At 36.1% G+C, this 16,348-nt stretch overlaps 1 protein-coding gene across 2 annotated transcripts in view; it reads left to right on the top strand.

Annotated features, from left to right (window-relative positions):
• The first annotated feature begins 408 nt into the window (after window positions 1-408).
• Window positions 409-16,348, top strand: part of GLRA3 (glycine receptor alpha 3) — a 176,727-nt gene continuing 160,787 nt past the window's right edge. For both annotated transcript variants that reach the window (XM_004088566.3, XM_003257993.4), the window contains exon 1: window positions 409-895. In XM_004088566.3, the coding sequence (XP_004088614.1) occupies window positions 825-895 (71 nt within the window). In that variant the 5' untranslated portion in view covers window positions 409-824. The remainder of the gene's footprint in view (window positions 896-16,348) is intronic.

The raw sequence follows: 16,348 nt of genomic DNA, 5'->3' as shown, positions 1-16,348 counted from the left end.
TTGTCTTCTCTTCCCCAGCCCTCCGCCAGGGTCTGGGTTTACTGTTGACTCTTGCATTTCGGTGTAGAGTCTAAGAGACAGTGTCACAGCTGAAAAGACCTAAAGTGTGCCTTTTCCCGTAAGGGAATACTAAAGGGTCCCTCCCGCGGGGTTACACTACCTAATCCACAAAACCGCTGACTTTCCCAGGTGGCTTTTTCCGCCCACCTCGCTCTAGTCGCCGTTTGGTTTGTTTGGGTTTTGTTAAAGGGTGAAGCGCTAAGCCCCGCCTACCGTCGTAAGTGGCCTGTCACTCCGTCCCGCTGTGCGGTCGTGATTGGTCGACAGGACGGGGTTGTCCGGCCCCACCCCCGCTTCCCTTTGCCGCGCTCTGGGTCTCGGGTTTTAGCCCAAGGTGGAGAGCTGGATTCCGGCGGACGGCGCTTGGAGCAGGTGGAGAGGCATCCTCCAAGAAGGCTGTTGCTGCTCTTCTCCTCCAATCCTGTGTCTCTCAGTCAGGGAAGGACGAACATTCTTCCTTTGCTGCTGGAGCTTTAAAGAACTGTTGCCCAGCACCTAGGCACTTCAGACATTTCATCTCACTCATTTTTGTAATTTCACTGTAAAAATCACCTGCACATTTATAACCCTGTGACTCTCCCCTTCTGCTCAATGCTGAGAAGGGGTCCGCATGCTGCGGGGAGCTGTCTAAGGTGCTGAAGCTTCCCAAGCATCAGTCTACACCAACACCATGCGGGGTTAGATTGTACATTTTCATTCTGTCTTTCTGGTTCCCCATGCCTTGGATAAGACTATTTTCAGGATCGTGAATATCTCTCCGTATCATGGCACACGTGAGACACTTTCGGACATTAGTTTCTGGATTTTACTTCTGGGAAGCAGCACTGTTACTCAGGTGAGTTTGCTTGGATTTAACAGTTGGAGAACTCATTAAGCCTATGCATTAAGTTGCAACCACTTGTTATTGATGAGACCGGGAAATTTGCAATTCTATATTGACTTGTTGAAACAATCAATTTAATCGTATTGTTTTCTGTCTAAATTATTTAGCAGTCTATCTACTGAGACCTACTCATTTGCTTTTTCATTGATTAGTGCATTTTAGTAACTGGCATCTTGTGTTATTTGCAGCTGAGAAAAAAAATTATTTCAAAAGCCTACGTTTTCCTTGTCAAATTGCTTTTAAAGTTCCCCTTTTCTAAGTGAATTATATAATTTGGGAGTTACTCTTTTTTTGAAAGTTACAAAACATTTAGTATTTAGAAACGAGACATTACTTTTTTTTAACGCAGAAATACATACCATAGTCATTTACTGGTGAGAGAAACTCCAAATATTGTTGCTATATTCAGAGGTTAAGTTAAATGAATCAAATAAGGGCCTTGCAAGTACTATTTTCTAATGACCTAGCTCAGGTAATACATGAAGGCAAAGTCATAAATTGATTATTAGATATGTTCTATGTCAGGAATATTTTCTTGAGGAAAATAATATTATAACAAAGCCATTAAACTATGAAATTGTTCTATGACATGTCATTTTCTTATCATGATCCTGTCACACTTGGCAGGCTTAAAAAAATAATTTAAAGAGTATAAGAGAACTAAACAAGGGATCAGATAATTTTACCCCATCCTTAATGAATGTATAAAAATAAGGTACTGCTCATATAGAATTTTGATCCACCAATATAAATTTTATTTTACTGTTACAATTAATTACCATAGGATTTCCATTTTTATGGCTTGCAAGGTTTTCAAAGGGGGATTGAAGTCAAATAACTAGAGTAACTAAGTTATATGCATACTGATTTATACTTGAAGTATTTAAATATTCTTTATTGCTATGTCGATTTTTCATCTTTGGGCTCCCTCATAAAAACCAATACTGTATCTCAAACTACCTTATAGGAAGTTATATTATTTTGATTTGCCTATATGTAATAGAAACTGATTGTGATGGTTATTATTTCTGAAATTATTGATTTTTTCCCAAAATAAGAAGTTGAACTATTTTTAACCAAAGTATTTTCAATGAAAATCATTTTGATATGATCTAGTAATTTTTGTGACTTTATTATTGTCAGAAATTTTATTTGTAATAATTAAAGCCAAGTATATGGAGTTTTTATATTTCTGAAATTATTATGTAAAGGAGTACAAACTTCATGTTAAAATATAAATTGATTATTTCTCTATATTTCTTAATGGCTTAGATGGTAAAATGCATTTTTTTTTCAAAGAAATCAGATTAGCTTAGGTGATAGATACTTAGATTTAGGAAGCTAAAGTCAGACTAAAATGTTTTGGTCAATGAGGTTAAATTTGTGTAATGGCAATTCACTATGATATTTGTTAAAACATGTTCTGAGATAAATAATCTTCATCACTAGATTCTCTGACTTTTGTCCAATTTTGTTAAAAGTTATGAAAAAGTATTTCAAATGGATGATTGTGATTATAAGAATTTATCTTTTTTAATGTTAAATAATTTTAGTTAGAAATAAATTTTATGAGTAGCCCAAAAATGTAATTCTTTGAAAAGACATACAACATACAAAAGTTTACTTTGTAACTTATATTCTTCATCAAGTTTTTCTTTCTCCATTCATAAATCAAATAAATTTTTCTCTATCCATGACTAGTCTTAGATGAGAGTAGGTTATCACTCTATGAAGAACTTTAATTACATGTAAAAAATTAAGCATTTTCACTTTTAGTGATGACCCCCAAAAGAGGATTTCCTATAGAAAAAAAAAAAAGGAAGCTCCCTCTACTGGAAATATTTTGTAAAATAAATGTCTTCCTGGAAATGATTCTTTATTCTCTAATTCTAGCCCTGATGTATTGAGCACAAAGGAAACAAGAAAAAAGATAAAGACAAAAGAAAGTATTGGCATTAATTCCTAACATATTTTTTAATTTCAAAACAGCTTAGTAAATAATTCACTAGTACAGACTTTTTATGTCATAGGCTTTGAAGATTTTTTAAAAAAATTTTATTGAGATACAACATACACAAAGAAAAGTGCACAAATAATACATTTCCCTCCAAATAAAGTTTTACAAAGGGAACACACCCAAGTGAAGAGACTACAGTTCAACAAGTAGAAGTGTGACTGTCACAGAAGGACTCACCCCACCCTCTTCCTCCACCATAATCCTTTCCAAGGCACTACCTTGGCCAAAGGTAATCACTCTCCTGACTTACATAATAAGCATATGGTTTCCATTTTAGAACTTTATATAATTACTCTGAGTCCACTTTATTTTTATAAGCATTATGTTTATATGATTTATCCATATTGTTACATGTAGCAATAGCTTATTCATTCTCATTGTTGTATCGTATGCCATTATATGAATACATCAAAATTAACTTATCCATTGTCCTGTTGATGGGTATTTGGGTATTTCTTAGGGTTTGTTAGTATTGTTATGAATATCTTTGAACATCTTTTGTGGTGAATACATGTATGCATTTTGGGATCATGAAGTTGAGGTCCAAGACTTTCTCTAGAAGGGGAATTGCTAAGCATAGCACAGGCATGGGTGTGTTTAACTTTAGTAGATACTGCCAGTATTCCTACGTAGTTTTATGTTTTACACTTATATCAGTAATGTATAAGAGTTTCTGTTGCTTACTAGTACACAATTTGATCAGTGCAATGTTATCATACTATAGAAATTTTTAGTATTTCTAGCATAGTTTTACAAACCTACAGATGAAACTTTGGTGCTTTCAAAATCATAAAAGCACTAAAGTATCATCTATACTTTAGTAAATAAGCATTATTAAGGCAAAAGCAGCAGAAAAAAATTTACAAAATATTTACAAAAAAGTTTTTAAAACTTTCATACTTGTTTTGGATATTGCTATTTTATGTAATAATTTTTCTATGGCTTTTGGATTTTAGTTACCATGTTAATAAAATAAAGAACAAAACATCAGTGTTCAGCTTTCTTTGAAATGCAGATAAGTGATGATTATGAAGAGCTTGCAGGACAACTTCCAAAAGCAGGGAAGCAGCAGAAAATATTTCATTTAAGTTGATTACTTTCTTGCCATATCATTTAATTTTTAATCTTTACAAGTTGATATCAACACAGGATTGCTACTTGAATAAATTAGGGCACATTGTGTCAAAACCTGAATGTGTGAATTTCAGATGTCATAATAATAAAAAATGTAATATTTTCTTGGTTTACTTCAAAGCCTTAGTAAAATACATAGCATAGAGCTTACTGGTTTTGCTTTTGGTATGTTCTGGAGGATGAGAGGAATCCTTTTAAATGTTGTCCCTATTTTTCTATGTAAGATATTGAAGAAAACTATATTTCTAGGGATACAATTTTACTATTATTATGATTTACTACATGCAGGTGTAGCAAGATTCTATATAGTTTAAAAAAAATCTTTGCTATATATAACATGATTCTTCCCTTTTTCCCTGAAAATAACAATAAATTGTCCCATGTGTAGAAGAATCATAGTCCAGTCAATGCCTCAAGAAATTTGCCCTGCCAATTGAAAGAACATCTTGAAAAATATTTCCTCTTCTATATAGTTTTTCTTCCCTTAAGCACACAACTGTGTACTGAGGCAAGTCAATCAGCAATTATGTGTTTACTGTGTAAGATTAAGCAATTCAACAAGATTTATTCACGAAATTCTGTGCACAAATTGTGCTAAGCACAATTTAGCTTTGGATGATTGAATGTCACCTTTTCCATTTAGCAACTTAGAGTCTAGAATAAACTGAAAAGGGTCAAACAACAAAAGAAAAAAGTACAGATAGCAATATTTTAGGGAATATAAGGAAGCAAAACTATCAAGAAGCCTTGGTGTTTGTGGTGGGCCTTGTAAGATATTTGTTTAAGGGACAAAATGATATATAAAGAGAATATTCTATGCAAAAGGAATGATACAGATATATAGTATGTGATTGGGAAAAGGTGACTGTCAAATTCAGTGTATAAATGGAATGAGCTGTTCAGTGACAGTCAAATTCAGTTGAAGAAATTACAGTTCATGATTTAAAACTATATTCTACTAGCAACAACTATTAAGCTAGTTACATTAATAAAACTACAAGAATATGGAGGAGTCACAGCACTGCTTCACGATGGAATATGGCTAAAATTTAGAAAGAAGTAATTTAATTATAACTGAGTAGTCATCATTACAGGAATAGTTTTATAACTTGACTCAAAATATCCCTATCAGTTCTTCTTCGGAGGTAGTGTTTACCTCAAAATTACAATTAGTCATAGGATTGGTTATAGTAATTATTTAAGAGCTATGTAAAGAAACAATGACACACTACTAGAATAAAAGTTTAATCTGATTGTTTTAGAAGTTGGAAACCATGCGAGAATTTTTCTTCAAAATGTAGTTTCTTAAAAGAAATAGTGAAATATAGTAAAGGATTTGGATAGTAGGAGGAAAAGAGGACACTGAATTTGGTTTGGGGTATTTTGAGGTTAAGATGCTTGCAGAAGAGCTAGGTTTCCTGGCATCAGCTAGGAATTCAGGTATTTGCATAGATTTAATTGCCAGATGATAGATTTACAAAAGGTTATAAAGGTGATGAGTATACTCTGGTGCAAAGAAAGAGTGGAAAATACATTTGTCAACGATGGGGATAGAACACTTGGAGCAGAACATGGAAAAGTACTCAGAGATCTCTGAGCTCAGCTGTAGAGATGAGGCTTATTAGAACCAAGTGATGAAGTTGCAGATTTATCATAGTTTTATGCTATTTATCTCAAGGACCAGTTATTATTAATAGCATATATTAATATTTTTTGATCACTTTTCAAGAGGACCTTAACATTAGCATTTCTCTAATTTCAGCTAATCTAATAAACTAGTCCATATTTACAGATGACATACTTTACTCAAGTTTTCTCAGGACATTTTCAGGGAATTATTTTGGAGAAGGTAGATCATCTACTTTTCCTTATATCATGAAACATATCTAGTAAAATCTCCTTAATTTGCCCACCAAACTTGTCTCCTACCCTTTTCCATAGGATTATTTATATACTTGCATTAATAGTACTTACAGAAAATAAATTCTTTTTTTTTTTTTTTTTTTGAGACAGAGTCTCGCTCTCTTGCCCAGGCTGGAGTGCAGTGGTGCAATCTCAGCTCACTGCAACTTCCGCCTCCCAGGTTCAAGCAATTCTCCTGCCTCAGCCTCCTGAGTAGCTGGGACTACAGGAACGTGTCACCACACCCAGCTAAATTTTTTGTATTTTTGGTAGAGAGAGGTTTTCACTATGTTAGCCAGGATGGTCTCTATCTCCTGACCTCATGATCCACCGACCTCAAATTCATATGTATGTACATGTATATGTGGAAATATAATGTTTTTGTTTTTTGAGTTTTAGTTTTTTGTTTTTTTATTAGGTGGATGGTACAGCCTGTGGCTTTATTTTGCTTGGGGAAATGGCCAAAAGAGACGAGTAACTCCAGAGAACTGGTTCTGGAGTGAAGGCAGAAATTCAAAGACAGAACCAACTGTTTAGCAACAGTGTATAAATGGAATGAGCTGTTCAGTGACAGTAAATGAAGCTATTCTAACAACTGCATGGCAACAACACACATTTTCAATAAATGGAGTTTTAAATCCTGAGATGTTATCAGAAGAGGAAACAGTGGTAAAACAATGCAGCTCCATCATAATGTATTTCTGAAATTTTTTCAGAATCTCCTTACTAGAGCTGCTTTTAGGAGGAAGTATTACTAGTACCTCGTAGGCAACGTGATGCACAGAAGCAATCACCTCAGTGGTACAATTAGGAATAGCATACAATTTAAAGGTCTCTGGAAAACCTTACTGAATGGAAGCATTTCCGATACAAGCAATGAAGAATTCTCCATGAGTATATACAAATATTTGCCATAACCAATCAGGAATTATGGCCAAACCCTGATATATCTCTGATAATATTATACAATCATTGCCAACATAGAATGATTGGGTTTACAATGGAGGTAACTGGTCCATCCAATATCCTACCTAAATTTTAGAATCTCTGAACAACATCTTCAACAGGTGGTCATCCCTTAATCTTTAAAATTACCAGTGATAAGGATTTGTTTACTCAGAAGGAAAATATTTATTGTTTTTAATTAGTAAAAACTAAAATGTCCTCTGTTTTCTCCTAGACAAAATGAACTATTTTTTCCTATATGTGCTTCCATAAATGTTTGTTTCTGTGTTCCTTGGGGATTTTCTCCACTTATGATGACCTTCCTGTTCATAAAAATTGTGCCTATATTTGAGCCATGATTTTAAATTATAATGTTTTCCATGGAGGTGCTCCATGCATGAAATTGGGATTCTCTAGTTTCAGAGAGCCCGTGGCATTCTACCTGAATATCTCTATAACTTCCATAATAATGTATGGAGCAATGGCTACATCCAAAGCAGTGTGTTAAGTACTGGGGAAACAAAACCCCAACTTTTAACAATGTATCACTGTGGAGAGGAGAACCTGTGATATCCATTTCCAATTTGTGTTTTAGATTTTCACGCAAGTTTTCTCTGTGTATCTAAATTTTAACTCCCATGGGGATAGAATCATTTCTGGTCTTTGTTTTACCTCTATAATGTTTATTTCAATGTCATGCATGCTCAACAAATAATATATAAGCACTGAGATGACATCTGCCTGTCTGTCACATCTTTCTAAGATTTTAGATTTAAATTCTATTTAGTTGTGTTATCGTGTGGAGAAAAAGGAAGTATTGTGTTCAAAATCTCATAAAGATTATAGGATCAAACAATCTCCTTAGAAAATATTACCTACTTCAAGGAGAGGTTGTAAAACAGATACAAATTGGCAGCATCTAGTGGAAAAGAGAAGGGTTTGGTTCTTTGCCCCATGAAAAACTGAATTTGTATTGTGTAATGCATTTGTATTGTGTAATGTAATGTATATTTCTCAACTTTTTTCATTATTGCCTCTTAAAGCACCTTTTGTAGACATTTTTTGTAACTGACTTCCATGAAATTGTAATACCACAGATACATCATGTATTTTCTTATGTACTCTCTATATATATTTATTTTAAAAATAAAAATAATAAGGCTTTTTATCCCCCCGAGAAAAAACTTCTGCCCACCCACCTTGGGATGATACCACCGCTTGTTATAATGGTTGCTATGCTTTTATGATGCTACTTTGACTAGGGTCATATAATTTACAATTTTGGGTCATGACATAAAAATAAAACCATAAAGGCCGGGCGCGGTGGCTCACGCTTGTAATCCCAGCACTTTGGGAGGCCGACGCGGGCGGATCACAGGTCAGGAGATCGAGACCACGGTGAAACCCTGTCTCTACTAAAAATACAAAAAATTAGCCGGGCGTGGTGGTGAGCGCCTGTAGTCCCAGCTACTCGGAGAGGCTGAGGCAGGAGAATGGTGTGAACCTGGGAGGCGGAGCTTGCAGTGAGCCGAGATCACGCCACTGCACTCCAGCCTGGGTGACAGAGCGAGACTCCGTCTCAAAAAAAAATAAAAAATAAAAAAATAAAAAAAATAAAACCATAAAAACTATTTATTTATTTTGAATTTTACTAGGGCTTTGCAGCTTTTTATAATAAACAAGTAAAACACTCTGTAAAATAAGTTAGTCTTAAAAGCATTAGAGAACTTTAGCAGTATATTTTTCCATAAATGCATATAGTTCCAAGAAGCCACTGGACTTTCTCCATAGACACTGCTGCTCTTACTAATGTCATATCATAATTTTATTCAAATAACTTTAAAAATAATATTGGATATATTTTCATTTCTATGTCATTTGTTTTTCTATACACTGTTGACTAGGTTTAGACTCTGTTGACTTTGTTTTTAATGTCGAATACATGTAAAAGGTTTACATTCCTTCTTAAAGTTAACTTTTAGTTATGAAGCAAGATTTCAACAGTTGGTCCTGATATTAGCTCTGGATGTTCTCCAGTTCAGGAGTTAGGAAATATGTACAAAAATCTGACAATAATGTTACTGTGAAATTTTAAAAAAATGATTGGCAGCTAATTGTGGCAACAAGTAAAATACTACTAATGAAAATAAGATACATGTAATTACTATAGCAGTAGGGTGTGAGGAAATCACCAGCAAATAATGTTTGCCTTCTCTGTGGGTGGTGGGGGGAGTGTGTCGGATTGGTCATCTAATACTTTAGGTGGAAGCCTGAAGAAGATAAGTGATTTGAGACTCAGTGAAATGACTACCCAAATGTCCTCCATCAAATGACTGGGAGAAAAATGTGAATCCCATCTCTTTCCCTGGCTAATTCCTGTTTAACTCATTTCACAATCTCTAAGAAGCCTCTGGTCTCCCTAAAGTCTAGGTGAGGATGCTTCCTCTGTGTGCCAGTGCCACATATCCCAGGGCTGTTGCCACTGTCTGAGTTCTCTGTCTAGCTCAAACTGTGAAGTTTTTGAGGGCAGGGACCAAAATACATTCCCAGTTCTATCTGCAGGGCTTAAAAGAGTGTCTAGCATGCTGAAAGGGCTCACTAATTTCTGGCATGAAGCACTATTTCTTCTTTTCAAAAGCAAATTAACAATTTCAGATAAATAACTTGAGGCATAACCAAAATTACTATGCTATCATTCTGCGCTTCTAACATTCAGGGGAACATTTGATGAGGAATTTGGTGCAGCTTATTTTTCTTTATTCCTAATTTTATGTGTCTGTGGTAATATATTTTCCACTTTCCTCTATCTCTCCTTTTCACGGAAAAATGTCTAGAAAAAAATATTCTAAAAATGTTCATTTTCTTACTCACCTATGCCTTACTTGTTCTTATTTGGAAACAATTCCCAACTCTACTCTTTTCAACAGTAGTCAGCTTTCATGTGTGATGGTTTGTCTTTTAAATATTTTCAACTAAAATAACGCTTCATACCATAATAGTTGTAGAAAATTGCTATTTCATATATAAGGTGTATCTTTAAATCAATGTATGATGTAATCATCTAGTTTAAAAAAGATATTTGCACTGAAAAGAGAAAGCATAACTAAATGACAATGCTAAATATTAATCAAATAAATGATGCATATTCTCAAGGTATCATACTTGAATTTCTACTATTGCACCTATCAGAGTTCTGGGATCAGAATCTCTAATAAGTTTTCAATTCTCTAGATAGATGTAGAACCATTGGTATCACAGAACATTTGTCTCTTTGTTTACATACATTTATGTATTAATTCTGTGAGTCTCTGTAAAAAGTAGATGAGTGATGATTCTTTGCTGACAATAACTGAAAATATAATTATGAATAACTACCCAAAATAGTAATAATGATAAATATTGAGAAAAAACATTTTTTTCCGGAATGGAAAGGAGTATAGATTCTTTATAAAGAAGGAGGAAATATTAAATGAATCTTGAGCAGGTGATGGAATTTGGGCAGAAAAGAGGATGGAATTTGAATGGGCAGGGAAAGCACTGTTGGCACAGGCCACAGTTTCCATGTGGAATAGAGAATATGGCAAACTTCATGGAGATATTTCCACATGGGCCCTCAAGTTTCCTTTTCAAATAAATCCACACTGTATTGTTGTGTTAGGACTAGCTGCTGGGGAAAATCTGTATGACTCTTCAAGGGAGTTATAAAATAACAGCAAATGTTTATTCAAATAATAATTTTCTCTGCTACAAAATTTTTCATTGTCAGCACTTGATTGTAAGGGAAGAACATATTCTAATAAGCTACTCTATATTCACTTGTCCAATTGGTGTCGACATACACATGTTTTTGTTAATTTCCGTCATTTAAAATCAGTTTGTTCTACTTATCAGAAGTTTAAAGATGGAAACTTAATTACTAGTAGGTTAAACAAGACAAACATCCAATAAAAAAGAGACATATAAGTTTTCTTGATTTTATAAACAAGTGATTACATTTCTGATAAGTGATAAAGATGGAAGTGTGTAATGAAATCCTAACCCAAAGAACTTAGAGACAATCTGCCTTTATAAATTACTTTCTTATTAATAACAAAACAATCTAATATGCATTAAATATTTTCCGTGTTATTAAAGCATTCCTTTATAAGAAGTGACTTACATTTAGTCTATTAAAATACCAAAATACTTTTCTTTTTTTGTATATCCTACTGTCTACTACAAATAAATGGACCTCTGCGTCCTTAACTTGCCTCCTGTTTTATTTATTGGTAAGAATAGAAGCAGCAGAGGATTATAAAGATAGAACTATTAGAAATCATCCTTCTGCTTTATGCTGTTTCTTTGTAAAAATCTTAAAACACTTGAAAAGATTCTAAAATATTTTTCCCCTTATATCTCTGAAATTTAGGGTATCTCTTCCTGCAAATCTTAAATAGGGTGAGAATCATCAAAGTCAGTGACTCTGCTGCAGACCTTTGCTGGTGCCTCCTGAGACTATAGTGGAGAATTAGATTTTATGTGTAGCCTAAGTATTTCCCCCTAAGTGATAACTGTAAATCTAAAATTTTGCTCTATTTCAAAAGGGCAAAGTACATATCATTCCATGTGGGTATATGTGTAGTTATCATAAATATAATCTCACATCAAATATTACACTGGAAAAGCTTAATTGATAAGAAAAAAATTCAAATTCCTAGAGAAAAATCAGAATTAAATTTCAAAAACATAGTAGTAAAAAGACGAGATATATGCCTCTATAAGAAATAGCTCGTTTATTTTAAATGTTTTCTTTTTTTTTTTTAATTATACTTTAGGTTTTAGGGTACATGTGCACAATGTGCAGGTTTGTTACACATGTATCCATGTGCCATGTTGATTTCCTGCACCCATTAACTCGTCATTTAGCATTAGGTATATCTCCTAATGCTGTCCCTCCCCGCTCCCCCAACCCCACAACAGTCCCCGGAGTGTGATGTTCCCCTTCCTGTGTCCATGAGTTCTCATTGTTCAATTCCCACCTATGAGTGAGAACATGCGGTGTTTGGTTTTTTTGTCCTTGCGATAGTTTACTGAGAATGATGTTTTCCAGTTTCATCCATGTCCCTACAAAGGACATGAACTCATCATTTTTTATGGCTGCATAGTATTCCATGGTGTATATGTGCCACATTTTCTTAATCCAGTCTATCGTTGTTGGACATTTGGGTTGGTTCCAAGTCTTTGCTATTGTGAATAATGCCGCAATAAACATACGTGTGCATGTGTCTGTATAGCAGCATGATTTATAGTCCTTTGGGTATATACCCAGTAATGGGATGGCTGGGTCAAATGGTATTTCTAGTTCTAGATCCCTGAGGAATCGCCACACTGACTTCCACAATGGTTGAACTAGTTTACGGTCCCACCAACAGTGTAAAAGTGTTCCTATTTCTCCACATCCTCTCCAGCACCTGTTGTTTCCTGATTTTTTAATGATGGCCATTCTAACTGGTGTGAGATGGTATCTCACTGTGGTTTTGATTTGCATTTCTCTGATGGCCAGTGATGATGAACATTTCTTCATGTGTTTTTTGGCTGCATAAATGTCTTCTTTTGAGAAGTGTTTGTTCATGTCCTTTGTCCACTTTTTGATGGGGTTGTTTGTTTTTTTCTTGTAAATTTGTTTGAGTTCATTGTAGATTCTGGATATTAGCCCTTTGTCAGATGAGTAGATTGCAATGTTTTCTAAATTAACTGTCCTTGAATTCTATTGCCTCTCCTCATTCACTTGTGTGCCATGTGAAAATAAGAATAAATTTGGAGAAATAAGACTCAGGATTAGATCTTGGTTCTTTCTTTGAAGAACTGAGTGACCTTTCTATAGACTGAGTGATTATATATAATATGCTACTTTTAAAATGTAAAGTGTAGAGCTGTTCTAGCCAACTACGATTTTTTAAAACTACCGTGGTCAAAATCTGATAATCTCTCTTTAGCAGAAAATATATACTTAGCATTATAGCTATAATTTCCTATTTAATTAAATATTGGTAACTTTGGTCAGGTGCACTGGCTCACGCCTGTAATCCCAGCACTTTGGGAGGCTGAGGTGAGTGGATCATTAGAGGTCAGGTGTTCAAGACCAGCCTGGCCAACATGACGAAACCCCATTTCTACTAAAAATACAAAAATTAGCTGGGTGTTTTGATGCACACCTGTAATCCCAGCTACTAGGGAGGCTGAGGCAGGAGAATTGCTTGAACCGGGAGGCGGATGTTGCAGTGAGCCGACATCATCACACTGCACTCCAGCCTGGGCAACAGAGCGAGACTCCATCTCAAAAAAGTATATATATTAGTAACCTTAATGCCAGATTATCTATCTTTGTTTCTAAAATTCATTGTATAGTACAAGTGAGGGCTGTTGAATGGCGAGAAAGTAAATAAAGGATGAACAGACCAGCTTCTTACTGTTGTTTCAGTACAGATTAGCTTCATTTATGAGTGACAAAAAGTGCACAATAACATTGGTTTAAGAAAGATTTTTCTTCCTCTCAAGAGTGAAAGAAAGAAAGGAAAAGAAAAATTATGCAAGGGAACAGCTCAAGGCTGGAATAGGGGGTTGCCAATCCTTCTCTCTTGTTTTGCCACCCTTAACGTGGGATTGCTTCTTTGAGATCGAAGATAGATGCTCTGCTTTCGTTCATTCTGGCTTCTTTTTAGCCATCAGAAAGAAGAGGCTTCTCTTTAAAGACACTTCCAAGATGTTAAAGATTTTGCAGTTTTCCTGGCAGGCTTGTTTGCCTCTGTGGCCAAGTTCTGGCCAAGAAGTTGTAAATAGAAGTGGCATGCTGAACTTCTTGGAAGCATCTCTAAAGGATGTCCAGAGGCTCCAGATGCATTCTGCCATGTGGAACTCAGACCTTCACTGAAGCGAAAAGGACTGTGACAGGTAGGAAAGGAGCATGGTCAGATCGTCTCAGAAATATCACTAAGGAAGTAATATGGAAATAGTTGAGGGGTGGATACCCCATTTTACGTGATGTGATTATTACACATCACATGCCTGTGTCAAAAAAATCTCATGTACACCATAAATATATACATACCTGCTATGTACCCACAAGAATTAAAATTAAAAATTAAAAAAATAAAGCATGCCAAGAATTTGGGAACACAAATAAAGAAAGAGAGAAATAACATGGATAACTGTGAAGAAAATGTGTTGATCAGTGAGGAGGGGCAAAACTGGCTTCAGAGAGCACAGTATGTGATCAATGCTATAGCACATTTCAAAAACAGAGAGAAGGAAACACGATTAGAAATGACCAAAAAAAAAAAAAAAAACCACTTGTCCATTGATTGGATGTGAGAAAAAGAGAGAGTAATGTAAGATAATCATATGTATTCCTTTAGTAACTTGGAGAATTATAGTGCCATGACAAAAATAGAATATACAAGGAAAGGAACAGTCCTGTGGACAAGTATCGTGAGTTAAGTTCTAGATATATATAGTGAACGGGATGTCTGTGAGATATCCATTTAATGAATATACAGGTGGGAGTATAAGAACTGGAAATAGGTGAGATTTGAAGGCTAGAATTCTGGGGCAGGGCTTTCCAATATTTTTTATTGTTGAGAAGCACACTTGGATGTTTCATCCAGTTGGGGTAAATAAACCTGGTGACTCACAGAGATCCCTGACCTGTGGGCTCTGGCTGTGCCAGTCCCCAGCTCACACACTGAAGACTGAGTTATGGAAAATACAGCAAACCTATAACCCACTGGGGCATGAAGATGAGGAGAAGTCCTTCCCCATAATGGACCTAGCTATTCAATGTGTGGACCTTTAACTAGCAGGTAAATCATCAACCTGGAAGCTTATTAGAACTACAAACACTGTCTTCCACCACATACTCACTGAATCAGAATGTGCATTTTATCAAGTGATATGGTTTGGCAGTGTCCCTACCCAAATCTCATCTTGAATTCCCACGTGCATTCAGTTTTAAAAGGGAGACAACATGAAAGTTCAGAAAATTTGCAGCCTGATGATGCCATAGAAAAGCAACTTCCATTTTCTGAGGAGAAATTCAAGCTGGCTGCAGAAATTTATATAAGTAATGGGAAGTCAAATGTTAGTCACCAAGATAATGGGGAAAATGTCTCCAGGGCAAGTCAGAGACCTTTGGTCTGGAGGTTTAGGAGGAAAAAATGGTTTTGTGGTCCAGCCCAGGATCCCTTTGCTGTGTGCAACCTAGATACTTGGTGCCCTGCATCCCAAACACTCCAGCCATTACTAAAATGGGCCAAAGTACAGCTCAGGCTGTTGTTTCAGAGGGTGGAAGCCACAAGCCTTGGCAACTTCCATGTGGTGTTGAGCATGTGGGTGCACACAAGTCAAGAATTGATGTTTGGGAACCTCCACCCAGATTTCAGAGGATGTATGGAAATGCCTGGATGCTGAGGCAGAAGTTTGCTGCAGGTGTGGAGCCCTCATGGAGAACATCTGCTAGGGCAGCGCAGAAGGGAAATGTGAAGTGGGAGCCCCCACACACAGTTCCTACTGAAGCATCACCTAGTGGAGCTATGAGAAGAGGGCTACCATCTTCCAGACCTCAGAATAGTAGATCCACTGACAGCTTGCACTGAGCACCTGGAAAAGCCAGAGATGCTCAATGCCAGCCCATGAAAGCAGCCAGGAGTGGGGCTATACCCACAAAGCCAAAATGTGGAGCTGCTCAAGGCCATGGGAGCCCACCTCTTGCATAAGCATGACCTGGATGTGAGACATGGAGTCAAAGGAGATCATTTTGGAGCTTTGAGATTTGATTGCCCTGCTGCATTTGGACTTGTATGGGGCCTCTAGCCTTTTTGTTTTGTTCAATTTCTTCCATTTGGAATGGCTGTATTTACACAGTGCCTATACCCCCATTGTGTCTAGAAAGTAACTAGCTTGCTTTTGATTTTACAGGCTCCTGGGCAGAAGGGACATGCCTTGTCGCTTATTGAGACTTTAGACTGTGGACTTTTGAGCTAATGCTGAAATGAGTTAAGACTTTGGGGGGACTCTTGGGAAGGCATGATTGGTTTTGAAATCTGAGGACATGAGATTTGGATGAGGTTGGGGATGGAATCATATGGTTTGTCTGTGTCCCCACCCAAATCACATCTTGAATTCCCACATGTTGTGGGAGGGACATGGTGGGAGGTAATTGAATCATGGGGGCAGGTCGTTCCCATGCTGTTCTTGTGACAGTGAATAAATCTCATGAGATCTGATGGCTTTAAAAGGGGAATTTCCCTGCACAAGCTCTCTCTCTTTGCCTGCTGCAATCTATGTAAGACATGACTTTCTCCTTTGCCATGATTGTGAGGCCTCCTCAGCCACATGCAACTGTAAGTCTATTTAAACTCTTTCTTTTGTAA

This window comes from Nomascus leucogenys, chromosome 7b (assembly GCF_006542625.1).
Source record: "Nomascus leucogenys isolate Asia chromosome 7b, Asia_NLE_v1, whole genome shotgun sequence".
NCBI lineage: Eukaryota > Metazoa > Chordata > Mammalia > Primates > Hylobatidae > Nomascus > Nomascus leucogenys.
The sequence above is the reverse complement of the archived record's forward strand: the minus strand, read 5'-3'. Positions and strand labels throughout refer to the sequence as shown.